We start from the raw sequence: 27,632 nt of genomic DNA on the forward strand, positions 1-27,632 counted from the left end.
TATAGTCATGTACAGTTCTATATAATTTCCATATAATTTTAATTATTGTATATAGTTCTATATAATATAATATAGTTTTATATTACTATTCCAGTCAGATGTAGTAGAATATAGTTAAATATAATTGTATATATATTTCTAAATATATAACAATATACAATTACATTATCTACCTACACTAAATTGACGAATAAAGTGTTAGGAGAAAGTTCAATTATTTTAAAAATCGTTGAAATAAATCGAATCGAATCAACGCGTGCGATCGGCGCATAAAATATAAATTGTTCCGTAAATTTCTATGCGGCACGCACAAACGAGCACGATTCGTGCGGTAATTAATTAAAGCGGTATCTACCCCATTGCGCTGTCCAAGTTTCAGCTTTCCACGGGAATCGATCATGGTCTACTTTTTGCTCGTTAATATACCAACACAGAAAGTTTTCAGGTCCACCACCGTGGATCGAATATTACGCGGTTATGGAATTAAAAATCGCCTCAAGCGAAACATATTGCGATCGTTGGCGAACAGGTCGCGTGATATATGCGTCAACGATCAATCGAGTGTTACGCAACTGTGTCTGACAGATCGAAAACCTTCTCTCGGCTATGCAAGCTATGCTGACCAGTAGAAAGTCACTACAACGAGAATATGAATTTTGTTGTTCATTACATCATATACAGGCACCTGCGAAACTACGGCGGGAGATGGATCATGGATCATGACTGTTCAACCTTTTCACTCACCTGAGTAACACGGAACGTTGCGGTGTGGTGAACTTTTAAATAAATTGTTGGAGTTGTTGTTACTGAATATAAATTTGTATTATAAATTTTATTTATAAATTTACATTCTAATGGATTCTACTTGTAGATTTAAATTATTATGAATTTTATTTATGAATGTAAATTGTAATAACATTTTAACAGAAATTGAAATAGAGATTTTAAATTGTATAAATATTTGCTGTCTGCTGATATGAATTTATTTCATTGTTTTATATTTCTTCTTGTAACGTTAAAATTAAGGGAATAATACGAATATAAAATTGTTGCAGCTTCTGATTTTTTTTCTGCAATATATTGATTAAAGTGGGCATGTTATCGGAGATGGTGGTGTAATAAATTTTGAGTTGCTATCTTAGGGAAAAAGTCGAAGTAAAAGTATTGCATATTAAAGTTTCTTTATATTTAATATTATTAGGCTGTATAAAAATGTACATTACATGTTAATCTCTATGGTTCATGGGTTTCCAAAAGGCATACCTTCTGATCGAACATCTGCGAATCAGATTGCTCTGAACCTCAAAAAACCTACACTGAGAAGTATTATTATTAACGTTAATCATTGACTGATTATTTAATACATTGAACATAAATTGTTAGCAACGATACGTACATAGCTTTTTAATGTCTAGGTGTGGCTACCAGATTAGACCAATAGACAGCATACTCCTTCAAAATGGTACCTCTGCAAACAGAATAATAATTTTTATTAATTAAAACACAAACTTCCAAAAATTCCGTTCTTAATGTTATTTAAAAAATTCCAAGAATTCGCAGATCCATTGGTGACAAAATCAGCTTAACACATAAACGTTTCCTGCGTTTTGTTTCCCTTGCCAGAAAATACTGAATGCCGCGAAAGAAAACGTTTTTAAAATTCTCTCGACTGGTGCAACATTTTCCCAGACAAGGGTGCCGGTGAAAAAAAAAATGGCACTTCTTCGCCTCGGATCTCTGCGGCGATTTTCGGAGGATTTACAAAACACGTGACACAGATACGAGATGAACGAAAATAGCAGAAGGGGCAAGCGGAAGAGGGACAGAAATTTAGCGGGCTCTGATTCTCGTTCCTCTTTTTTTTTTTTCCAGCGGCCGTGGAAAAAGTTGCTCTTCGGACGTGATTCAAACGCGGCCGGAGCGATTCAGCCGGTTCCTTTCAAACTATCACGTGAACTTTCTGACCTATAATGTTCGCAGGACATTCGCTGGCTTATTAGCAAGCGTACCGCGAGCGCTTTCATTCGCGAGCGATCGTGCGGCAGGACCAATTATGTCCGCCGACCAGCATCGCACAATTAATCTTACCGCGTTGTCCCGCCCTGCGGGTGGTAATCCCTCGATCAACCGTACGATCGCACCTGTCGCCACGTGTACCATACGGAAGTTCAACATCCTTCACTGCACTCAAATCATGTGCACCATTTTTTTACCATTGTTGCTATTTTAGGAAGAACGATCAGATTTTTATGCCACTAATTAGAAAAATGTTCTAATGTATTATAAAATTTAATAGTTTTGATTTTGTGCTTCTTATGTCAATTGCATTAAAAAAATATCCATTTAGAATATAATTAATCCAAAATAAAAGTTCTTAAAATTGGAGATACAGCAACACAGTGAATTTTACAAGTGTCTCCTACTTGCGTTATTTAAAGGAATCTAAGAGACGCTAAAAAGTGCATTTTTTTCTCTGAAATCGTTAACTTAAGTTCCAGCTGGTCTAATCGCTATAAGAGTAAAGAGATTGTTACTTACGTGAAATAGACTCTTCCGTGCGAGTTCGGCGGCGCATTCCAAACGAGCGTTGCATGCTGCTTTGCATGTGGATCGGCGTGTGTCACGGCGCTGCACTCAGGATGGGTGTTCGTGTTTTCTGTTTGAGCCCACGAACCGATCCATTTGTCTGTCTCAGGGTCACGCGCCTGCAGGAAAAATCCTTTGAACGACGAGCCGCTGATGGTTACTGAAATGAACAAAGAAATCATCGCGTCTTTCGATCATCGATCTTGTTGTCGGTCTTCGTAAAATTTAGCTGGCTGCACGATACCAACGATGCGGATTTTTCTGGGCCAATTACAGAACTCTTATGTCCTAGATGATTGCTGTTATACTGCAGATTTCAGCATATACATTTATTTTGGTATATACATTTTATCATTTTCTTGAAATCGTTCCAAAATTGGAATTATGTAAGAAATGATTTTGGTCTTGTGATCGATGCTCAGAATTTGTATTCTGAACAAGCGATCCGCCATCTTGGAGCACACCCGCTTATCAACAAGACTGAATTATAACTTTCGCTTTCACGGTCCCCCGGGGCGATTCTTTTTTAAACTAATTTTCAGAAAGTTTCGAACAACATGCAACTTCCAGCGTGTAGCCGTTGTGGCCTTTTTATGCAAATGGCGACAGAATGGCTAGAAGGTTCTCGCGTAATTAAGTTCGAGCCCCCGAGCAATCGGGTAACTTAAAGAAACCTCGTTCTTGTGAAACTTTCTTGAAAAAAAAAAAATAACGCCTTCAAGGTTGCCCCACCGCGATTATGTCACGAACAACGTGAACCAGACACGTGTGCGCGGGGATTAGATTCGTTTCAGGGCTGTTTTTGACAAAATCGATTCTGTACATAATTCCCATTGGAATTTTTTAACGCGATCGAATAGTTACTGCAATATTTCACAATGGATTTTTTTAAATCTCTTTTCAGCCAATTATCGAGGCGAAACAGTCCGCCGGGCAGGGATCGATGAACATTCCCGTTAAATTGATTTTACTGCGTGATCAACGATTGCCACCGAATGAATTCTACTGTTTACTCGACGTAATTGTCGCTAAATAAATCCTGTTGTCGAATGCAGTTAAATACATTTTATTGCCTGATTGTAGTCGAATAAATCGAATCAGCCAAGAGTACTGATTGTTACCGAATAAATTTCATTCGAAATTTCTGCACTTTCGCGGAACGTCAAAAGGATTTAATTAACTTCCAGTGAGATTATAAGGACGCAAGTTAACGGGCGCGTTAAATTTCCTCGACATAGCTATCAATCGTTAAAATTTTGAGTATCCCGATTTTCGATTTCCAGGGAATTCCGGCGGCGACATGTGAAAGTTCGTTAATCTCCTTTATCTTTCGTTTTAATGAGCTTGAACAGGCGTGCTTGTCTAATTAATACCCTCGTGCTTATCTTGCGCGATATTGACGTTCGAACCGTGGCACACAGTGTTCGTACTTTTGCCTTTTCATTATAATTTCCGATCGATACGCAGCATTAGACTCGGTACACAAAAGCGACGTCCTAAAAAGGAGCATAGAGAGCGTCAGGCCGAAAAAAGAAGACAATCACAGCTCGGCCCGCGCCTCCTTTCGGGACGCGAAATTTTCAATTTACGATCATAATATACCCGTAGTTTACAAAGTACACGATTCCTAAAGCCGATGTCGATAATAATTTACCGGCGCGGGAAACTTTCGCGAAATAAATTTCCACGAAGAAGCATTGCCGTCGCTGAGCGAAATTATACGCGATGCTATTTTTTTTATTATACCATAGTATTTTCATCGTATTATATCGGGTGCCCCGGAATATTTTTTAATTTATGGTACCGTAGCTCCTCGTATATTCGTCACCGTCCTTCTACCCAAGGAGCAATTACATTTTGTGCTCAAAGTTTTATGGGCTTATAAAACATTTCCTGCACACGCGCAGCCAATTGTATCGCGAAATATGGAAAGAAGAACAGCAGAGTGATCCCCGCGTTTCATGTGCACATTGACTTCTGAACTTTGAATAAGGGGTTGCGTGGGCAGCTATTCTGCGTACTGGAACGCATGCTGCATTGTTAGATATATATAGAGAAAGTTATAAGTTTGCATTCTCCATCTTAGTTGGTACCGCGGTAGTGTTAAAATTATGCGACGATTTGTATGCATTTGTTTTGATAAAGAACGGTATATTTTACTCTTGCTGTCGACAATGTAGTATAATTTAGAACGTTCACGGGAGAAAGATTTTCTGGTTGATACGATGAGCACAATGTTGCATAGAATGCTTTGTTCCCAGGAAAATGATAGTGAAAAGTCGTGGAGCAGTCATGTTACCGAATATAGTCCGTCTGATCATGAGATACTGTATCTACTTGCGCGTGATTTATGGATATTCGAACCTATGTTCTGCCTCATTTTTAAATACTAAATACATTAAAGAGAAGTTAAAATAAATAATAAAAATGACAACAGTGTATATAATTCATAATTCAAATAATACATTTGCTAGAGAACGGAACTAAGTCTACACAATTTTAAATATTAAAGGAATTGTATATTCCCGTGAGACATATGTGCCTCTACTTATTCATTTTCATCTATCCCTTATTTTTCAACAAAATGAAAATCGAAAATGACAAGAAGTCTATACAATATAAAATAGTTTATAAAATTAAGTAAAATTGAACAAATCTAAAGTAATTTCTAATAAAAATTATAACTCTGTATTTATTCAAATTAAACACGACAAGTCGTCTGCAAGGTAAAACTACTTATGCGCAATTTTAAATATTCAGTAAATCTCTTCGGTCTCGTTTAACACGCGTCTGTCAGTATCTGTCTGCTTCTACTTGCGCCAGCACGAATTTCCAAACTGATTTCTCGGAAAAATAAAACCTCTTATTTAAGAAATTTGGTTCTTTATTTCCGGCTTGCCGTATCAGACAGAATCGTCTGTTTTTTCCGCTGTATCATGAATACTGGGACATCCTGTGCAATGGTTGATCGGTGTTGGATCACCATTGGCCAACGAGACGTATGCACGCAGAAACGAAATTCTTTTCGCCGAGAAATCTCGCGTTCGCTATTATTCCGTCGATTGAACATGCAGAACCGAGCCCGCGAACCGCAGAATGCCCGATTGTTAACGTTTCGGGAACCGGGGTACCATATTCCACGGTATCCACGCTGATTGGATCGATTGTTCCACGCCGACCTCGGGATGCGTTCCCTTCTTTTTCGCCACGATCATCCCGAGGCCGCTATACCGGCAATTTTCTATACGAAGGATACAAAACGAGCTCAACTGACACGGAACACCTAATCACCTTTCCCATTCTATTGTCCCGGAGTGACTACAAGGCTTTATAGATTCCATAGACTCTTCCTTTCTCGCATTAAATAAATTTCGCGAGATAGCTGCCATACCCCAGAAATCATTTTCGGAAGGATGACCTTTTCATTTTTATAAATGCATTTGTTTCCAACAAGTCAGTATTATTTGTTCTCTTAATCGACGTCATCTGTCATTTAGATCTTATTTTATTTATTATTTTTATTTTATTTGCCCTTTTCGATTATCAAAAATTTTACATTATTTATTATGTAAATATTACTTTATTTAATATCTAAAGCTTACTAGATTTTTTTATTTAAACCGTACAATATGAATAATATACCAAATCATTTATGTTGCAGATGTGCTTTTGAATTAGACAGCCGAGGAAGAAATGGAAATGATACTTTCATGGAAGTTCGAGTGTTAAACTTGGAACGCGTCTACGTTGTTGTTGGAATTTTTCAATGGTATATTAAAATAAAGTGTGCAAAAATCATGATTTAAATTGTAAATCGAGCATACCACTTATCTGTGAGTTTGGACTATACTGCGACGCCGAAGCGGTGAACTCGTAAGGGTTGGTGTCTAAGGGCTTCGATCTAGCTTGACCGTGATTAGGTTCGTTAGGACGCGACGGTTTCACACAGGTGTCCACCGGCGCTCCATCGGGGAAACTGTTCGCGAAAAGTGCCAAGGAAGCCAAAATTAGGCTGTAGATCGCTAAGCTTCTCATAGACAAACACATTCTTCGTTTCTCGAGTACTTCGCTCGCAAGATTTCCTCTAAAACGAACGAAATTAATTAAAAGAAACGATCTCAAATACACACGAAACTGATGGAACCATCGATCATGTCACACGGGAAAATAATTCAATTTCTAGTTAGAAATAATCTTCTTCAAAATTATTTAAATAATAATCAGAAAAATTCATTTTCGCGTCAACACTGATGAAAAATTTTCAATCTCACATCTGATTCACATAATGTTAGTTAAATTACTGGTCGGTTTAATCTCTTTAAAGAAAACTGTCTATTTGTTCACAACAGTTAGCCAAAAGTTTCGGACGATGAATAAAATCTTTTAAGATTCTTTTACTGGATGTTAGTACAAACGTGTTTGCTCTACGAGAATTTAGCACTCGTTGACCGAAATCCGACGTTATTTTTTGAGCACTTACTGTGATAGGACTAATTTCAATAAAAAGAACACGCAGCGGTCACGTAGGACGTAGTACAGTTTGAAAGAAACTGAAAGGATCTCCAGAAAACTAGTTAAACGTGGCGGGATCCCACCATGGATTTATAAAAGGCTAGTTCAATTCACTTTTGCTAATTGTCACTTTCACTCCAATCCCTTCGATGTTAGAGCAACGATTGCGTGTCGCGTTCTGATCCTTGCCATGTAACTTTGCTTGTTAACATGACAGTGTTATTAAATAATACCAATCGTGTCGTTAAAAAAGAACATAACAAATATTTATAATTTAATGGACACTTCTTACTAGTCATACTTACATATGTATACAACTACTTATTTAATAATCTCTAAATTGCAATGATTGGAGTGCGGATTTCAAGCAATAATTCCATAGAGAAAGTATCTACAAGAAACAGCTATTAAATAACGATTGATTTCTTAATAGTTATCGTCAATTAAAAATGGTGCAAGAATAGACATTCTTCTTAACTTTCTACTGTTTCATATTTCAGTTAGCTCATCGAAATCAGTGCACAAAATCAACTACAATTACTAAACTATAAAACAACAGAAACATAAGAAAAACGATAGTCTCAGTTGTTTTAATTATATAAGCTATTAAGAAATGAATCGATTCCAATGCACTGAGCTTTCTTGCAGAAATAAAAATCGCTGGCTCTAACAAGTACTGGTTCATTAAAAATTAGATATGCTCATATTGCGTGTGATTCGTGCTCGAATGAAATGGATTTATGGAACAGAGGAATGTACACGTATCACGCGTTACAGGGTGGTAATTACACGTCTGTGCGAAAGCATGGTGTGCTCCCGCAGCCAATGTTACTTTCCACAGTGTTATTGATTTTCCACGAGCTTTCAGGGCGACGCAACATAAAACAGAAAAAGTGTTCACTGTGGCATGAAGAGCTGGAATGTATTTTCCAGTGAGTCGTTTATTTGCCAATTACAAATTGTCGATAAAATTGTACTTATTAATGGAGTTTCCGAGTGATCAATATAATCATCGATTTTGCCTAACAACATTCGAACAGAACAATCAAATTCGCTGGCCTATTGTAAATGCATTCACTCACTAGTTTTATCTTGCACAAATCAGGAAAGCATCTATTGTTTAATAAATATGTACAATGGAATTATATAAAGTATATATACACCCGTGAATGTGTAATGAACACAACGATCTTCCATTCTAAATATACAAAAATATGAAAAGGTTTATTCGTTACACACACTCAAATAGACATAAGTTATAACATCAAGTAGTAAAGATATATTAGGACCTCTTTCTTTGTGCTAATTTGTTGTCTCGCTTGCGAAATTTTGGTTTTCTATTAGCACAATAAATTACACCGACCGCGTAGTGCCTCGGAATTCTAATCTACGTAGACATTATCGCGCGATTAAATTAATTATTTAAACGAGTAGAGGCAGCCATCTATCGTCGATACTCGCATACAAAACACTAGAGAAATATATCATCGTCCGTACAACAAGAGATCTATAAATACGTTAAAACTCTACGAGTTAAGAAGGCATGTTTCAATTCGGTTTTGCTGATGGGGAAGAGTACGCTTCGTTCTCAATCACTTCGATCGCGCAGGTACGGGGGAACCAACCCTTCTGTCGGACATGCTTCTCGTTGTGATCATCTTCTTTCTTTTCTCCAAATAGCCAATATCTGCAATGAAATATTTTCATATCCTCAGTATGTATTCTATACGATATGTTTCAATAAAGTATTAAATTTGAATCAATTTTAATTCCTTCATAAATCCTTGAGAAATAGTATCCCTATCTTCCCCTAAGTATCACAATAGCTACATTAAATTATAAGGCAATGACAAAGAAAAAAAATAAAGGTATAATAATGTTAAGTAATTCTTAAAACCTACTTCCTCCATCGAGTTACAACTACAATGTCTCCGATACTAAGTTTAATTCGGGGTTCGTCGGTGCAAGGTGGATGGCAAAATACTCCCCAGCCATGTCCCAATGGCAGTCGTGATCCCGAGAAATCTTCAATGATTCTATAAGATTTGGCTCTCTTGCGTTTGTCTCTCTTTTGAGCTAATTGTTCTTGCTGAAATATAAAAGCGATTTTGATTACAATTTCGATCAATGCTTTTTATCAATAATTCTACTTGGAACTGAATGAAAAGATGAAGTACAGTTAAGGTATATTGGTCACAGCCTTCGACCACAGGCCAGTAAATTCCATTTCCAACAGGTGTGCAGTCCCATGTGAGAACTTGTCGGACATTGAATCGCCATCCTTTCGAATACGGATAAATAAATGTCTCTCTGGTTACGAATCTGCGATAGTGAGCTTTTTCGGTGATCCAAGCTTCGATTTCCGTTCGATTTTTAACGATAGCCAACAGCTGCAATGATTTGGTAAACGATTATGGATTTATTGAATATAGGCAAGTAAACATTACACTAACATGCCTACCTGGAAATAGAGTAATGTTCCAACAGCAACCACAACTCCAATTGACAAACCAATGCTGACAATTACTATTATTAGAACGACTACTGAAGGTGGAGGAAATGATAGCGGTTTTAAGGATAATACAGTCATTACCCAAGAAATTAGAGTGAATGTGGAAACACAGCAACCACTAACTGCGCTTGCCAAGAAGGCTGTAAAGTGCCCATGATTAAAGTGTCCTACACAATTATTTATCCATGGACAGTGATGATCCATTTTCATCACACATCGACCACCTGGAAATCAAAAATTTAATAAACAGACTCTATTGCATTTCCAGAAATTATACATATGATTTACAGAATCTCACATTTTCTGCAGTGATGAGACCTTGGTGCTTTGTAGCCTTCGCAAACAGTACAGTACTGTAAGAACTGGATATCTGTGGATTTCTCCTACAAAGATACATTAAATTAATTTGGTATGAATATGACATCGACTAACATATTATTATTGTTACTGCACATGTATCTAGTACCGGCATCCATTTTAAAGAAAGATACCCTGGTCCTTCGTAAATGGAACTGATGAAATGGAAGAGTGTAGATCCGCTTAGGCAAAAGAACAGTGTAAAATTAATTGTTCCAAACACACTGTCTTGTGGTGGCCAGCATTGTCTACTGCAATGTATTGTCATCAAAGTAATTATTTTTATAATACCTGAAAAATATCATTAAAAACTATCATTAATAATAATTTACACACTAATATGAAAATTTAAATTTCGCGCGCTCATGTCATAATACACATAAAACAAAATGGAAGCAGTCATTTACGAAGCTTATTTATGCGATTTGATCGTATTTTACTTCTTCTAGGCATAAGAATGAGACTCACCCAAAATGTTAACACTTTATTCGAAATCTTAGCACTTTAATAAGCCCATATTAATAATAACAATCATCCACTTTAAATGATATAATAAATCTAACATGATATTTCGAATTGACGTACCGAGAGCAGTAAGCGGCCCCCAATGGCATATTTTCTTTAACGGATTAACACCCATGCCGTCACCATGAAACTATCATAAATTATCTCTTAATTTCTTGATATCAGGTACCCAGTATGATTGTTTCGAGCGAACAATTCTTTCGATTCTTTATTAAATCTGTATTTAGAAATATGTTTCTCTCGTCGACACATTCCGTTACAATTCATATGACTCAATGTTGGCACCAATGTCGATTCTACCTCGACATTAATGATTTCCTTATTCCAACTCAATAGAAACGATTGTATTCGCATATTAATTACTTATTCAAGAATATGTATATGAATACAATTGACGACATCTCTTTTTAATACAGTCGAACCGTTCCGAAGTGTTCAACCTCAGACAGTGAACAGGGTAGACTATCTTTTGCGGAGTCCAGAAAATCAATGGTTTCAACGACCTCTACATATTGCAGAGGACTTTTATGATAAGAAGATTAAAAAGAAAGAAAGGAGCATTATAATAAAAAATCATTTATTAAGTATCCGTAAAATGGTTGAAGACAATAAATTAATAAAATAGATAGAAATAACTGACATATTATAAATGATTTTTGCCGTTATGGCTGTGAGATGCAACGCAAACCTCGGCAAGAATCATTTGCTGTGTAAAATTTTTATTTAGTGCTATACCCCGTAGCAATAAAACGCTCAAACTGGTAAGCATTTGTTATTGCCAAATATCTGAAATGATGAAAATAAAAACATTGGTCATCTCATCAATCAGGGGCTAATAATTACTTTTATTAGTACTCTAATTGTGATCCAGCCAAAATGACTGTCTGGTAGACACTGAAACACTATCACCACGTAGCGGTGAAACGCCTGTACTAAACGCTATGTTACAGCATCAGTAAAACATTATAAGCTCTTTCAAAATTGTTAATAATTAATTAATTTCATACACGTTAGGTTCGAAAAAATCATAATATATGCCGAAATGCTCAAAGTGTATTCTGCAATTGTTCAAGTGCATCAATCAATCGTAGATTATTTAAAAAATTTGAACATTAGAAAGCAGTTCGCAAGATTTTGGTGCGATGGTGGCACCATCTATGGTGGCGGATTTTTGAACTAATTTCCCTATGGTTGTAATGAGTGCGACAAGGACAGAGATAATGTGCGACAAAGACAGATCGTGCCACCAACTTTTTGGCGGCGCTTCGAATTCCCTGGTAAGTGGTAGGAACACATGATAAACATGGAGGTATCCGACAAGGACAAACTTATGCGTTTTACGGAGAGAGAAAGAGACACAGATAGATCTCTTCGGAAGACCTATGAATTCAATAGATAATTTGTTAATAACTACTTAATGWGWCACAAAMWMCTRMKSAAWAYTAACTATGTGACATAWGTAGTGYGAASSTTCGMACTACATATKTCACATAGTTARTWTTSMKYAGKWKTTTGTGWCTMATTAAGTAGTTATTAACAAATTATCTATTGAATTCATAGGTCTTCCGAAGAGATCTATCTGTGTCTCTTTCTCTCTCCGTAAAACGCATAAGTTTGTCCTTGTCGGATACCTCCATGTTTATCATGTGTTCCTACCACTTACCAGGGAATTCGAAGCGCCGCCAAAAAGTTGGTGGCACGATCTGTCYTTGTCGCACATTAKCTCTGTCCTTGTCGCACTCATTACAACCATAGGGAAATTAGTTCAAAAATCCGCCACCATAGATGGTGCCACCATCGCACCGAAATCTTGCGAACTGCTTTCTAATGTTTAAATTTTTTAAATAATCTACGATTGATTGATGCACTTGAACAATTGCAGAATACACATTGAGCATTTCGGCATATCTTATGATTTTTTCGAACCTAACGTGTATGAAATTAATTAATTATTAACAATTTTGAAAGATCTTATAATGTTTTACTGATGCTGTAATATAGCGTTTAGTACAAGCACTTCACCGCAATGTGGCGATAGTGTTTCGGTGCTATCTAAGATTATTATTTTTCATGATATCACAATTACGTACCTACATTTATGGCAATCTGTTACTTGTGTTCGAAGCACAGGATTGTTAAGAACATTGTGAAACCAGAACACAGTAGCTATGGATCACTAATTGAGAGATAAATAAGTTTTCCCATTCATCTGTTTCCATTGCTTAATATAGTGGTTTTAGTATACCAACTTTCCGTTTCTGCAAAGTGCGTTCCCTATCAACACAGGTCTCACGTGGAGATTTCTTTGTTTTGCATCATTAAATATGTTTAGTTTTACAGGCTAAAGAATGTAAATTAACTAACCGTTTAAATATAGTTGATGAGATGTTTAGAATATTTATAGATTGCTTGTAATAGGATTATGATACATTTAGAAATAGTTATAAAACGATCTGATTTCGTAGGTTATGGTGTTAATAAAACTTATGTACATTATTACTTAGTGGCTTCAAAGTACATACATTGATTTTTATATTGTTATTTATACTCAATTAGTGGTTTTCCCACAAATTAATATTATTGAAGAATATTTTGTATAATAGTAAGATCGTACAAATAAGTTTTATAATAGATTAAATTATTAAAAAATTGTAAAAGTTGATAATGTTAATACTTATCAAAGTATAGCTGCTTGATTCTAAGTGAACAATTAATTTTTCCTGGGGCGTTTTAAACATGAATGATTACAGTGTATGTATCAAATTAAATCTTCAATAGTAATTTTAGTAGTATAGTGGTAATTGTAATGGTTTATTATTCTTTTGATGGGTTTAAATATTCGTGTAAAAATGTGTTTGAGGCATCATTAAGGAGTTAGTATCTAAATAATTGTATCTTTTTCAGTTTGATGAACAAACAGAGGTTCGTAAGCCACCTACTCCCAGGGCACGAGAATCTTTTAGAAGACATAATATGTCTGGAGAAAAACTTACTTACCATTTGAATGATTCTAATAATACACCAAAAATAAACAGAACAGATGAATTTAATTACACTGATGAAGAGGATGATGAGAATGATGATGACAATGAATCATTCAGAAATTTTTCAAGAGAATTCTCTCCGGACTATTCTTTTGTCAGTGCATGCAATTCACCTATGGCAGCACAAGTGAGGGAACGAAGCTGCAGAAGTATGGATAGTAGTCAATCCTTCAATAAAGCTAATAGTTCATACTCTGAAAATCATGTTCATAAGCATCCTAAAAGGTCTATTTTAAGCTTCAATAAAATATTCATCTTTAGTATTATTATGGTAATTCTGTACATAATAAGTACTGTATTATCTACTGGTGAAACAACTCAGGAGAAGAATGTATCAGAAATTAATGAAACGAATACCATAAACTTAATGGCAGTAGAAAAGCTATTAGATGAATCAATGGAGATTATTCGAACAAAGTTTCATAACCAAAAGCTTAATATTTGGAATGATATAGCATCTGGAATATATGATGTAATTATTTATCCTCAGAAACCTACAGTCATTACATTGTTTGGAAATGAAGTAGATACTTTGAATTGCTTGGCACAAATGGTTGCAGATTTGAGCAGCACAATTATAGGAACCAATGATTACTTTGTTTTAACACCAACAGATTTTCCAAATGATGTTGGGAGAACTATTAGTAAATTGAGAGCTAAGATTTCACAAAAACGAGTAGTAGTAAATACTTTAAATATTTGTTACAATTGTAATATAGTTGTGTTAGATAGAATTATCATCAATATTTCTCATTTTAGGTTATTCAGGATTTGCTGAATATCAACGCAGAAGCAATGAGAGCATTTCATAATTTCTGTGATAGACAAAATCCATTGATTAAAAAAGCTATTTATATAATGACAATGGTTGTTGATGGATATGAGCCATTCCAAAATGAATTAGTATTTGTTGAAAAGCAGATATCTAAACAATTATCAGGCAAAATAGATAAAGACGTTTTGGATCCTTTAGTAACTAGACTCACCGATGGAGTGATTGTACCTGTGTTTCCAGAGTCAACTATTACCTTAGATAAAAACGTTTGCATATCTACACTCACAAATAAAAGACTGATTTTTTAAATAACTATTAAATGTGATCAAACGATAATTATAACATTATCATAGCATTACAAACTACATACTAAATTAATGTACAAATGTTGTGCTTGAGGTATATTTATGTATTAAATCCGGATTAAATACAATTGCGTGTATATTAATATTCAACTTTATTTCGTTTCGTCAAATGACAGTACAGAAAATCAACATCTTTCGATAATGATACCCGATGGTGATTTGGCGATTTCTACAAATTTTCGAAAAATATAACAAGATCAATGCCTCGGGCATAGTTCCAATTTACATTTTTGAACGACACATGTCTTCAGCTTTAAAGCAAAATACAATTAGTGAATTCACATCGTACGTTTCTGTTATTGTATAATACGTCGATCTGCAGTCAATCTGTTGTGAGCGTCTCAAATTGCCAATTTACAATACGTCTCTGTCGGAATCAAAAGCGGTAATCCCCATCTTTGTTTGCACCGGTATAATATAGCTTGATACAGAAGGAAAACTTCTAAAAAATTATCTCAATTAATTAAGAATTCTACAATCAGACATTCGATTGAACAAGTTACAAACTCATCGTTTACATATCAAATTCTGAAAACTTATTCGAAATTTCAAAATAATTTTCACATATGTAACAAAGGAAGATCAAGAGAATCCATAAAAGCGATTTTGTACAATTGACTTTGATATACAGGGTAAAGCGCAAAACTTACACCTGAATATCGGCGACTTAAAAATGTAATAAAATGCGATACATTTTATATTGCGATATATTAATACATACTTCTTCTGTACTTTCAAATTGCAGTGTAGCTATTCGGATGTTTCGTACCTAGCAAGTCACTGTGTATAATAAAGGTTTCGAGATAATTTTATCACATTTTATTTAAGAATAGCGTGCACAACATAAAATGACAAATTCGTTTCAAATATGCTTATATTCTATTTTGGTAAGCATTTTATAAATTGGCAACAAGTACTCGTACGTACGCACCTTGCTAATAATGGCGCCGTTAGCAAAGTGGTCGATCACGGAATTCTTATAATACAGTCCTTCTCTGTCGTAGTAATTCAATTCAGTAACTAAAAGTAGGTAATATATATTTATATTATCTTGTATAATATAGTATGGTACCGTCAAACCTAAATAATAAATACATTTTATACAGTCACAGACCTTTTATACAGAATGTCCAAAATTTCGTGTGCTGTACAATCGTGATACAATCAATTTATATAATTTTTGAATTTGCTCAAAGTACGAGTTTAACAAGGGCGGAAACATATTTTCAAAAATAATACAAAAAAATATACATACGGTATACACACACACATATATATATATATATATATATAATATATATATATAGATATATAGACAAAAATTTTGTACAAACATGATTTCTGAAACAGAACTTGTAAATAGAAACGTCATTTGTTATATCTCGTGAGCAAAATCGAGTACGATATCATTACAGATGTTTTGTTAATTACGAATTTTAACATTTCGATGATAATGTTCCGTACAATTTTCATCGATTGTAATAGACTTGCCGATGCGTCTTGATCAGTTAGAAATACAATTGATTAATTAAAATAGTAACAAGATTGCCAAAGTGATAATCGATAATTCGACTGAAATGTTGCTTCGTTTCTTAAGGGCACTCTGTATAGAATAGCCTTAAAATTACAAGATACGTATTTACAGTAAAAAAGTTTAATTGGTCATGTTCCTACCTAGTGTAGTAAGGATGTGAGTACCGCGTTGCGTAATGTTGTCCGTGTTGGCTACGTAGTCGCGTACTTCAGTCGTTAGTGTCTTGCTGTTTGTGCAAGTATCTTTTCTTTCGTAATTCAGAGTCAGTCATAACGTCGTACGAGGCGCGAGTCTGCCCCGATAGTAGTAAATTGTCTTGATCATTGTTCCTGTACTTATCTGTTGTCTACTTAAGCGCTAAAGATATTTGTTAGCTTTTTTTTTGTTGTTGTTCGCAAAGATAAAATGAACATACTTCGTACTAAATACGTGGTTAAGATTTTTTTGAAAAAATGTTAAACTGAGCTAATCTTGTTCCAAATCATCTCAAAGCATGAATGAAAGCATCCTCAAAATTTGGCATTGATTATTTCGCATACCGATGAACAAATTTAAACACTTCGATCGCATGCGGTGCATAGATAAAAAGTAAAAAGAGAAAACCATATGAAAATAATTGTAAAAGATTTCTTTTTATACCGATTTCTCATTCACCGAGAGCAGAAAAACGAATCACCTCGAGACATTACTGATATTATTTCTTGTTCATTTTGCGGTTACAAACGAATGAAACTGTATATATATAAATATACCACTTTTCGCGTGTCTGATCGGTTCTGCAATTTTCAGAGAGATTGTCCCGTTACGAGAACTAGTTGTAAACGCAACGAACGAAACAAATATCGAATCCGGAAATACATTCGGAATTTCAATTAGAAAACAATCGATTAAAACTCGATGCCTTCGAGATGGGATGAATCAGATGCTTCGAACTGAAATTGTTGTTGTGAGTCAATGGTGGGTACAATTCGCGCGTCTTCCTCCTCGGTACCGAAGTATCGTTCAATTATATCGAAGGCCTTCTGATAAATTTCCAAGTTTGGATGTGATTGCAAAAATTCTATTTTGTTTAGGCCTGGAAAAGAAACAATTAATCATAGTATTTCAAACAGTGTTCCTATTTTGTTCTTCTATTTTAAGCTGCACACTCACCGAAACATTGTTCAATTAATACCGCGTATTGGTTTATACCACTTTGCATGGCATCTTGTTCTCCAAGGCGAAGGATATTTTCTAAACCGTTCAGTGCAACTTGGATGATTTTGGAGTCCATTACTGTTAATAAATCGCACAACGGAGGAATGCATCTTTGTCCCACGAGGTAACGGATTTGTTCAGGTGTACCACCACTGGTAGCGTTAGTGATTGCCCACGCTGCCTCTTTCCGTGTCTTAAATTCAGATTTTCCTAGGATGTCAATCAGAACAGGAAATATATGGGCATCGATCACTGCCTGTTGAGAAGTCAGTATTAGACGCACGTACGATATACAATACATTTTCTGAGACCATACAAACCTGAACTTGCTGAGGATTTCCTGCTGTAATATTTGAGACTGTCCAGGAAGCCTCTTTACGGACTGCCTCTCGAGGCGAGTTTAAAAGTTGCAATAAACATTGCAGTACAGAACAATTTAGAACGATTTGCGTTTGTACGTCGTCTCCAGTCACTATATTGCCCACTGCTCTAAGGGCTGCGCTTACTACGTTGTTTTGCTGGTGCCTGACGATACAATTATTCATTACCATGACATGCTAGATCTTCTAATTCGAAAGAAGAGCTCCGAACTAGTTATGGCGGATTGTTTTTGAAAATACAAAAACTTGCTCGGAAATACTACCTGTTCCATTATGTTATACAAAGTGGAGCAATTAAAAGGTAACTAGACTCATATGGAATCAAAGTTTCTCCACTCTGTATACGCAAGTTGTGAATACTTACATAAGTAATTCTACCAGGCGTCTGCATACTCCCGCGTCTATAACTGCTTGAATCTTTTCGTTGGGTCCATCGCTTAAGTAAGACAGAGTCCAGCAAGCATCGGCGAGAACATCGCCGTCCGTATGATTAAGAATATGTGCTATAACAGGTAGACATGGTGCGACTTTCTGGAAAACCGGCGCCGGATTTTTGCCTCGACAAAGATTTGATAATGCCCATACCGTGTTACGTGTCATCGACAAACGAGTTGGTTTCGAAAGTAGTCTAAAAGGTAGACGGAAGTAAGTCAGCTGGACTACAAAATAGAAAAGCATGGTGTCTGAAGCCGTTCCTCTACACGTCGAGTGCCATGTAGAATTTCGTTACTATCATTTTGCAAATACTTTATAAGAGATTGATAGCGTCGATCACTCCCACGGCATTGAACGTGTTGAGTTTGTACAAGAGCGTTATGAACGAAGTAAATTATTACTGTACAATCCGCATCGCGCGACGACTATTACGAACTTACTGTAGGAGAGGAGTGAGAATTCCATTGTCTAATACATGGTCTCTACACTCGGGACTATCTCCTGCAATATTGCCCAATGCCCAAACAGCCTGTTCTTGAACGTCTTCATACTCGGAACTAAGTAATGATATAAAGGTGGGCACAGCCCCTGCCTCTATCACTATACGTGTTTGTTGAGATGTACCGCTGGCTATATTTGTTAAAGCCCAAGCAGCTTCAAACTGAAACAAGCATGTATAGTTTAGTATAATACATACCGTAGCAATGTATCGCTTTGAAGCTTAATTTAAAAGTTACACACCTGTAGGGTGCAGTTTGAATTATTTTGTAACAGTTCAACGAATCTAGGTACAATTCCTGTTTCTACAACTTCTTCTATTGGTGGATTCGGTTCCCTTGATAACATTCTTCTAAACTTTTGAGTAGCTGCCAATTGCTTTTCCGGATCAGGACTATATAATGCTTCCACCATTTCGAGTGTGATGGAGGCAGATTGCTGTAAGTTGAGGAACAGATGTTATCAAATATTCTCTAGTCAAGTAAGTCTATAATTTATCCGGAAATTACCATTTGCGGTGCTGTGACCAACGAATCATCCGTCGCAACATTGTCATCGTCGGCATCGATGTTAGGAACATTGCGCCTTTTTGACAATTGTTGTTCTCGTTTTTGTTTCCTTAACTGTACACCTTCTTCTTCCCTACGTCGCCTCAATTCTTGTGAATCCAGCCCCGCATTTTTGTAACGGTATTTATGTGTAGTTGCAGTTGACATCTGAAAATATGCATCATATATGTATAAAACAACTGTATAAGTAAAATATAAGGCCACTTTAAACATTTTAAATAGGGGTCGAAATGTTTTTTTAGAATTTTTATAATATATCAAGCATTCCATAACAGAAATATCATACCAAATACAGTCTAAAACTGCCATTTGTTCTGTGTGTATCCATTGCCAAAATTACATAAGATTTCAAATTTGTAAAACACTATTAATAAGTAACTGTTAAATTTAAACCTTATTTGCTATAATGTTTTATACACAATGATGATGCTTCATTAAAATTCCAGGAAAAGATTATTGATATCCTATTTAAAAAGTTGAAGGTGACCTCTGTATTTTAACTAGAATATAAATCTCCAAGGAACTAATCATTCCTTTATATATCCTCCTTGGTACTATTGTAATTTTCATTCGATACATTGTTTCATACACTTAATGAGTTATGAATAATGTGAAGTCATCGAACTAGCTTTCCTGCTAGCTATAACTTTCATGATTCTGTAACATTAATGATGCTAGAATAATCAAATTTAAAAGATCAGCAGAATATTAGCAAGTATATGTTGCTATTATCTACATCAAAATTAGTATACAACTGATGCATAGAAATCTGGTCTGAACTTATCATGCCACATAATAGAAATGAATTTTAAGGAATACGCTTTGCACCCAACTATAGTACTAGGCACTGAAACTTGTACATAAGATCAGATTCCTTAAAGAACACTATTCTAATCTATAAATACATTCAGCCAGTTGCTAAAACAAATTTGTGGCTACAACATAGGATACCATTGATGGATACATGGTACCAGTGATGAGGCAACAAAGTGTAGAACGAAAATACCAATTATGACACGGAACAGTTTGATTTCAGGCGTGTTTCCTCGGTTGTGTAATCAAGTCGAGAGAAAATACGTGAATTTTTCTGCGGTTGGTAGACGATACGTTGACGGGATCCAAGAATACCTTGAAACTGCTTGACAATGGGTTATTGAGGGTTATGTATTAATCGGCGGCGATGGTCAGAGCTGGAGTATATTTTCTCGTAGGCACACGTTTCGAAGAGAGACGTGGTGGTAACCGCATTGCCGAGCAATTTCGCGAATTTATTTCCGAGGGATTCGACCCTCCATAATAGATTAGCTGGGTTAGACGTTCTTGGCGAAGACGAGGAACAGAACGAGTGACGTTCGTCGGAAATGATCTCGATCTTTCTGATCGCGCGCAGCAGTCGTATGATTCTCGGGACGATCTTACGGCAGAAGATAATCATGGTTCCTACTTACGGCTGTTAAAAGAGTTCGTTCGTTAAATATAAGATTTCATAAAGAATAGCGAAGCGAGCACCGCCACACTTTTCACCTCCTCAAACTACGACAACCGATCGGAAAACCTTGGTCCGTACTCGAACGCGCAAGGAATCACGGGCCACGCTCGCGAAACGCTGATAGGTGCGTTCGAACAGTCATATTTATCCAACTTTTCCAATTTCACTCGGCTAATTTCGTCGCGTATCGAACACGTTCGAAAATCGACCTGCGTGCACCCTTTCTGTCAAATTGCACAGCGAAGAGTCCCGTGGGAGACCAGGTCAGCGAAAAATCGTTTTTAATTCGCAGAATCCATTGAAATCCGCGAAAACTTTTTAATGGCGGCGCATTGAGCGCGTTCGAAAAACGATCAATTAGTGATCACCGCGGTTTTGATTGGCGGAATCGCGAGACAAGAGACGTAGGTGGTGGATCTGATAAACCGAGAAACGAAGCAGTACTTTTACGAACGCTTACCTGACGGATGACTACGTGATTCAGTACTGCAACCGGAAGTCAAGTGTCTGACTGAATTCAAACGTGTCGCCGATATTGAGCCGAGAAAAACATCTGCGGTTGCAAGGGAAACTGTCGCTTGTCACATGTTTCGAATTGCATAATTCTTTTTCTTATATGTTGCAGTTCAATCAATGCATAAAATTAATGAACACGCTTGAAAATATCAACTTCATGACTTAAATTAATATAAATGTCTAGATCAGACGTCACAAAGAATCACATAATGATATCTGAACATTCGATATCGAATGGGCAATATCTTTGCAATATACTAGTAAATATACATAATATTAACCTCTTTATTATGATTAAAACATAGTTATTATAAGTGTTAGATACTATTGTTAATAATATTATTCCATCAATTGTATTTTTATAATATTGCTACTGTAATATACCAGGAATAGAGTGTAATGAAATCTTGTTTTTTAATAAATTGAATCTATATACTACATTAATTAAGTAATATATCAAAGTTTCCACAGTTGTCTCTCAGGAGGGGGATTTAAAGAGAAAATTGTGGCATGATAGTGGTGCCCCCAACGGGTGTAGCACATACTCGAGAAATGACGCATGTAATTCAAACCATAATATCTCTTACTTCCGTTATTACATATATTCGGGACAATTAGGTATCGCGTTGCAATACGGTTAATTATTTTCTTATTCTTGTTTAACTTTTGTCTTGCAATTGATATAATTATATTTATTATTACTACTATTATAAGTAATTTTCGTTATTACAGATAGTTTCTCCAATTCTATTTTATGTAATGCTATATTTACATTTGACTGATTTAATCATATATGCTTCAATATTAAATAAATCATAATATCATTAATTTCATGAAAATGTGACTTCACATAAAGAACCGCAGTCTATTTATTAATTATGCAAGCGTTGAAATAAATAAGATAAGCGACATTTATAAATTTCTGTGTGATTTTTAATAAATTTTGAATCCAACGTTTAGAATTTCGTTTAAACAATAATATTTCCCGAAATAAATGCACGTAACCGTTTAGTACAGTTTTGAAGATTAATATAAACTTAAATATTATTAATTAATTCAGAGAATAATCAGCAAAATTTAAGACAATTTTAGTAAATAAATGACAAATGGAGGAGCAATCAATAATTTTGTAGAATTTCCAAACCCGCACTGTGTCCGGAATATACCCCACAACGAAGGGGTGCAACTTCTTGGCGTTTGACGGAGGGTTGAGCCTCAATTGAGTAGAAACTCGAGGGGTTGTCTTTTACTTTGCGTGGCAGGACCTTTGACTACTTCGTGCACGCACAAAACCACCTGTCTCCGCCTCAGGTAAAGAGGAACGAAGGCGAATGATAGTACAGGTGCGGCAATCATTGGTCCCCTCTGTTCAGGAAGCTCCACCCACCTGTCCACTTATTTCGGCTGAAAACACCGTTATCATGTCCGCCGACTAGTCTGTTTTATGGTCGCCATGAGCTTTCCTCGTCACGTACAGGATGACACAAGCTTTACCTAGTAAACGGTGCCGCTAAGGGTATGCCACATTTATTAAATCTGTTTACAGTGGTATTTTGCGCTTAAACTTAATATTTGTGTTTTCTAATGTTAATATCTGGCAAAAGTAAAATTTGTTTGCCACTTGAAATATACTTCGAACATAAATACTGCTTCTGATAACAAATTTAAATTTTCACAGATTTTGTTAAGGTTAAATAAGTAAAGTTACTTTCATTACCCGCATTCACACCCGCATTCGAAGATTATTAAGTAAAAGATTATCATTATTATTCGAAATGGATCAATGGCTTTATTCTCAGATTAAATAGTAAACTGTGAGGCAATATTTGGATGGCGTTTCTACAAATTCACCGATTGCAAACGAAATATATTCTCCATCCATTCTGATTCGTATGTAATCCGAAACATTGACACAGTGGTAGTGTACTCTGTCTCGACAAACTGTGAAATGGTTTGAACTTCGAAACTGTTTGAAACGCTTTGGACTTTAAATTGTACACGATGTAACGAGCTGCTACCACGAACTGCTTCTATGCCATTGAAAATTTAACAACAAATGGCCAAAGATCGGAGAAACATTTTTCCTATGCAACAATATCGAAAACTGGAGATCGTCAATTTTGTATCTTTCAAAATGACGATTAGAAATTAATTAATTGTGAAGAAAACTGAATATTTAATTTATCATAGTAAGCCAGGCAATATTAAGTTTCCTTCGTAATTGATTAATATCTAATCACATGTATGACAATTGTTTCGCACAAAATATTGAAATTTTTATAATAATGATACAGTAACCATATTAATAAAAATTACATGATTTAAGTAACTATGTACCCTAATAAATGTGTAAAAAGTCACCCTATTTATGCAAGAATAAAACAGGAACGTTACGTAATACTGTTAGATAAAACACGCAGTTGCGTCAGAAAAGTAAGATGAACCTGTTATTATTTATTTCCCCAGTTCGGTCATTTTTATCGAAAGGATATCGGATTTTTTCCCGATCATTCAGAGATAGAAAGGAGTCGGATTTCTGGAGCAAAGAACAGACCACGGCAAACTCGAACAGAAAGTATTTAGCAGGGCATCAAGGGGTGGACCTAGGAGAGACCTACGAGGGTTGAAGAGCTATCGGCCGTGAATAATGCGCGGCGCCGTCCGTTCCTTAGTCCGTAGGTTCGATTCCGCCTCGGCTGGATGGATTGATAAAGATTAAAGGTAAAGGGAGGTGGCAGGGTCCAGGGGTGTTTTGGAGTTAGGCGACAGAAGTCAGCCAGCGAAACGAATCAGCCGCACACGTATGGAGGGGGATGATGTCATATAGGGGATCCCCCCATCGACGTAAATACATACAGATGCAAGCCGGACTGATGCATCGGGGCTACGGTGCAGTGACGTAGACTGACGCATTTTTGTCGAATTCGGAATATTCCCGCATCCGCGACCCCACGTTACGCGACAGCGATGTGCAGCGTTATTAAAAAAATAATTCAAAAAGTTATAGTCGCTGGATTGTGAATTTTAAAATGAAAACGATTTAAGTAAATGCTGAGGAGCAGAGAAGTTAAACGAAAATGAACAAGTATGTATCACGTTATTTTTAATCATACGTAAAGCGTCTCACAATGATTTAAAATCTTAAAAATCTTAAAAACTCTAAGGACCATAACTATAAATAAATTAAAGTACTTAACACATTGAACAATACGTGTACGATACAATTGCAAAAAATCGGGAATTAATAATTTAATGTTTCCATAGAAAATGAATTTTGCCACGGTTTAGGGATTGCCGGCCATTGTTCGTCGTGACCGCGAGGCACCTTACAAAGACGAGTTTGCCAGCGAAAGACGGAATCGTCGGACAGCATCCTCCATTATCCGGCATAGCGTACCATCAGAATCGGCAGTAATCGACTAGAATTCGGCACAGACCGCCCGCATCCACCATGTATCCCGTTGGATCGTTGGTCGACGAATTAATTCGACGGGACGTCACCGTGTGACCGACTGAACGGCACTGCCAAAGCGTCTCCTTAAGGATCGTTCCTTTGGAACCGGGGCCAAAACGCGCTCGTCATCCACGGTGACACCGAGGCGCTCGCTTTATCCCTTCGTGAACAAAGGAGATCGTTACGCGGCTCGCAATACCATGGGAAAGCAACCCGACGAAACGACCATTTAAAATGAAATACAATTCCGGCTCCCGGCGGCACCGTGAACGGAGAAGAATGATCGACGCCCGGCGTCGCTGCTGCCCCCGCGGAAAATGGAACGACGCAGCCTTAAATTACGAAACGGAGTCGTAGAGACGATTGAAACACCGCCTTTTCTGCTACCGTCGACGAATGGGGAACGGGCCGAGGTGTTTTCGGGGTTTGAGATGGTTGGGCGCCAAGTGCTACGGCAATTCAGGATTTCCAAGCCGACTGGATTCGGATGAAACTAGTTTTATCGGAGCTTGTGATTGTCGGATAGTGGATCTTTTTAAGTTTAATTAAGTTCGAGATCGACTGAGTTGATTTGAAAAGATTAAAAAGCTTCTTTTTTTACCGAATTACCGACAGAGAATATACAAATTGTAGGCAGAAGTTTGAGATAATAGTTTCAAGTAGCTATGTAGGTAAAGCTTGTTCATGATGGGTCCAATAACATATTTTTAGATTGTATGTTTCAAAACATAAGTACAAACAAATAACTGAATTACGCCCATAACAAAAGATCAGGATATTTAGTTCTTTCTACTGTTGAAATCTTTAATACATACCCTAGTAAGGAAACTGTTCTCTAGTAACTTGTCCACAAAAACGCTTTATGGAAATGAATACAGAATTCTATATAAATTATAATGCGTAGATTTATTGATAAACAGAGAGAAAGAAGGAATGAAACGAGAAAAAGAAGTTCGTCTGTAGGGTTGGTCTACGCCAATGCGTCGGTCGGATGACTCACGCGATCTCTCTCGCAGCTTCCTTTGCACGGTCCCGTATGGTAGTCATGCACAATGGAGAATAGTAAACGCGGTAAAGGTAACTCGCAGAGAAGGATCGGGGGTGCAGGGCTGGCTACCCCTGTGTGCGAGTACCCGCGAGTCACGTGCACGATTTTCACCCCCGTAGACGACTGATTGCCGGTTCGGGGGTAGGTATGTGGATCGGAACGACTCACACTGTGATATTTCGCTGATCTAGCATGGCAAAGTTCAATCTCGATAACGATCTAAATGTGCAAAATATTTGACCAGCCCTTATTAAATCGTGCCAACTCTAAACGTTTAGTATCAAATAATCGCGTTTGCATCTATTTTTAATTGTTCACGCATGTTGTTCACGTGGAGCAAATGAGATGCTATAATAAATATATCAGATGAAGAAAGAAAGAAAACGGAAGTTCCTCTTAATATTCATGGATAACGTGGTTAAAAAAGTATCGCGTTTTTTTCTGTACCGAAAACGAAACCAACAGCGTTTGCACAGCGCGTTGACAATGCCGCGTGTTTATGCATAACAGCAACGTGTTTTCGCTAATTGGTATCATCGTTACGATCTTCCTTAGTCTGGTACGCGTTTCGTTCTAATTCGGCCGCATTTCTGGCTTCCGCCGTAATGGAGTTATCATTGCTCCTCGCACGTTTGCGTTCTCTAAACGTCATTTGGAATATTCCTAATCTTGTTAACTTCCTAAGTATCATATAATTTGTTCAACATTGAAAAAAAAAGGAAACTTCAAAGCAGAGGGAAAGAACTCTACTTATTTTCTTATTAACAACTAGACGGAAAATGTTAGGCATTTATGTATAGATTTGTAAAATAGAGGAAAACGTTTATGTTAATCAAAAGTATACAAATCTTTTATCGAGTTAATGTCGAGTCAATGACCTTGGCACTACATTAAAAAATCATCGTGAACAGAAAAATGGTACCATATCGTAGATAACGATGTTTTTATTGTGTAATTGTAGAACGCGGTTGAGAATATTGTGTTTCAAGGTGCTGCAAAGAAGAAAATTGAGGGAAATGTGTGCCTGCTCGTTTTTCATAGTTGAACAACGCGCGCGTGTTTGAACGGTGGTTCACGTACGCGTCACCAATTAACTCGTCCAGCGTCTCGGCGAGGATCTTCAATTAAACAATTACTGCTAAACCGAGCGGAATTTCCAGCGTGGAGCCCGCATGCTCGTTAAGAATGATTCCCGCGCACCTACGAGGATGGCCATTAAGGTGGATGAAAGCAGCGTGAATCGTTCCATCAGGTACCCACGTGTGGACCCACATATAATACTTTCAATCGAACGAATTGTGACTCACAGTCGTCGAATTTAGATCCTTGATAAACTCAATTCCGACGCACCCGGCTAATTCTCCGTGAGAAGATACCAAAACGCCATGCTACCTTGAAGAAACTTCTACCTATTCAGTTTATTTTTATTATATAACTTGGAAACCAGAGCTGTATGATTGGTTTCAGGATATTGGCTCTTTTAAGTGGAAACAATATTTTGTTTTTTTGTTAGCAATGTCTGACGGTATTTTAAGCAAAGTAGGCGTAAGATGCGTTTTAAAATTTTAATTCTGTACACAATATTATTCAATCTACCTTAGACTAAATCTACTTAGACTAATATTCTACAAAACTTGGATCAATTTTATTTCTGAAACCTAACGTCAGCGTATTGCATTCGCTATGACTCGCTGGTTTAGTTTAGCAAATAATATTCAGCTGTAAGTCGTAAGTGCGGTCTTACCTTCAGCTGTTGCAAACTGTCGATAACATTATCGTTTTCTGTCTTCTGTTTCCTTTCCCGACCGCAACATCCTTTCATCTGTTCCTTCAGGT

At 36.5% G+C, this 27,632-nt stretch overlaps 4 protein-coding genes and 1 long non-coding RNA gene across 7 annotated transcripts in view; 2 read left to right on the plus strand and 3 right to left on the minus strand.

Annotated features, from left to right (window-relative positions):
- The window catches only part of LOC144470413 (uncharacterized), a 47,843-nt gene extending 41,511 nt beyond the window's left edge, over positions 1-6,332 (plus strand). The window contains exon 4 of the long non-coding RNA XR_013494117.1: positions 6,248-6,332. This is a non-coding gene — a long non-coding RNA (uncharacterized LOC144470413). The remainder of the gene's footprint in view (positions 1-6,247) is intronic.
- Positions 1,202-8,466, minus strand: LOC144470412 (putative ferric-chelate reductase 1). The gene is made up of 5 exons (XM_078181496.1): positions 8,388-8,466; positions 6,411-6,670; positions 2,539-2,746; positions 1,397-1,468; positions 1,202-1,316 (listed from the first exon to the last, which is right to left on the minus strand). The coding sequence occupies exons 2-4, from the start codon at positions 6,631-6,633 to the stop codon at positions 1,405-1,407; spliced, it is 495 nt and encodes a 164-aa protein (XP_078037622.1). The 5' UTR covers positions 6,634-6,670; positions 8,388-8,466; the 3' UTR covers positions 1,202-1,316; positions 1,397-1,404.
- Positions 7,461-10,933, minus strand: LOC144470406 (palmitoyltransferase ZDHHC6). 2 transcript variants are annotated; one of them, XM_078181486.1, is made up of 7 exons: positions 10,553-10,933; positions 10,077-10,258; positions 9,909-9,993; positions 9,560-9,834; positions 9,276-9,488; positions 9,000-9,187; positions 7,461-8,785 (listed from the first exon to the last, which is right to left on the minus strand). In XM_078181486.1, exons 1-7 carry the CDS (start codon positions 10,605-10,607, stop codon positions 8,647-8,649), a joined length of 1,137 nt encoding a protein of 378 aa, XP_078037612.1. In that variant the 5' UTR covers positions 10,608-10,933; the 3' UTR covers positions 7,461-8,646. The 2 variants fall into 2 exon arrangements, with proteins under 2 accessions (XP_078037612.1, XP_078037613.1); XM_078181487.1 differs by having other exon boundaries at positions 10,436-10,572.
- A 1,607-nt stretch (positions 10,934-12,540) lies between these two features.
- Torip (Torsin interacting protein) lies at positions 12,541-14,729 on the plus strand. Of its 2 annotated transcripts, none has more exons than XM_078180564.1 (3): positions 12,541-13,243; positions 13,397-14,008; positions 14,296-14,729. In XM_078180564.1, exons 1-3 carry the CDS (start codon positions 13,229-13,231, stop codon positions 14,617-14,619), a joined length of 951 nt encoding a protein of 316 aa, XP_078036690.1. In that variant the 5' UTR covers positions 12,541-13,228; the 3' UTR covers positions 14,620-14,729. The 2 variants fall into 2 exon arrangements, with proteins under 2 accessions (XP_078036690.1, XP_078036689.1); XM_078180563.1 differs by having other exon boundaries at positions 12,543-13,243; positions 13,397-14,218.
- A 22-nt stretch (positions 14,730-14,751) lies between these two features.
- Positions 14,752-21,099, minus strand: Kap-alpha1 (karyopherin alpha1). The gene is made up of 8 exons (XM_078180562.1): positions 20,738-21,099; positions 19,230-19,436; positions 18,964-19,158; positions 18,663-18,883; positions 18,152-18,415; positions 17,728-17,932; positions 17,363-17,663; positions 14,752-17,285 (listed from the first exon to the last, which is right to left on the minus strand). Exons 2-8 carry the CDS (start codon positions 19,434-19,436, stop codon positions 17,098-17,100), a joined length of 1,581 nt encoding a protein of 526 aa, XP_078036688.1. The 5' UTR covers positions 20,738-21,099; the 3' UTR covers positions 14,752-17,097.
- Between the last annotated feature and the right edge of the window lie 6,533 nt (positions 21,100-27,632).

The sequence above is a fragment of the Augochlora pura genome, chromosome 5, assembly GCF_028453695.1.
Source record: "Augochlora pura isolate Apur16 chromosome 5, APUR_v2.2.1, whole genome shotgun sequence".
NCBI classification, from domain to species: domain Eukaryota; kingdom Metazoa; phylum Arthropoda; class Insecta; order Hymenoptera; family Halictidae; genus Augochlora; species Augochlora pura.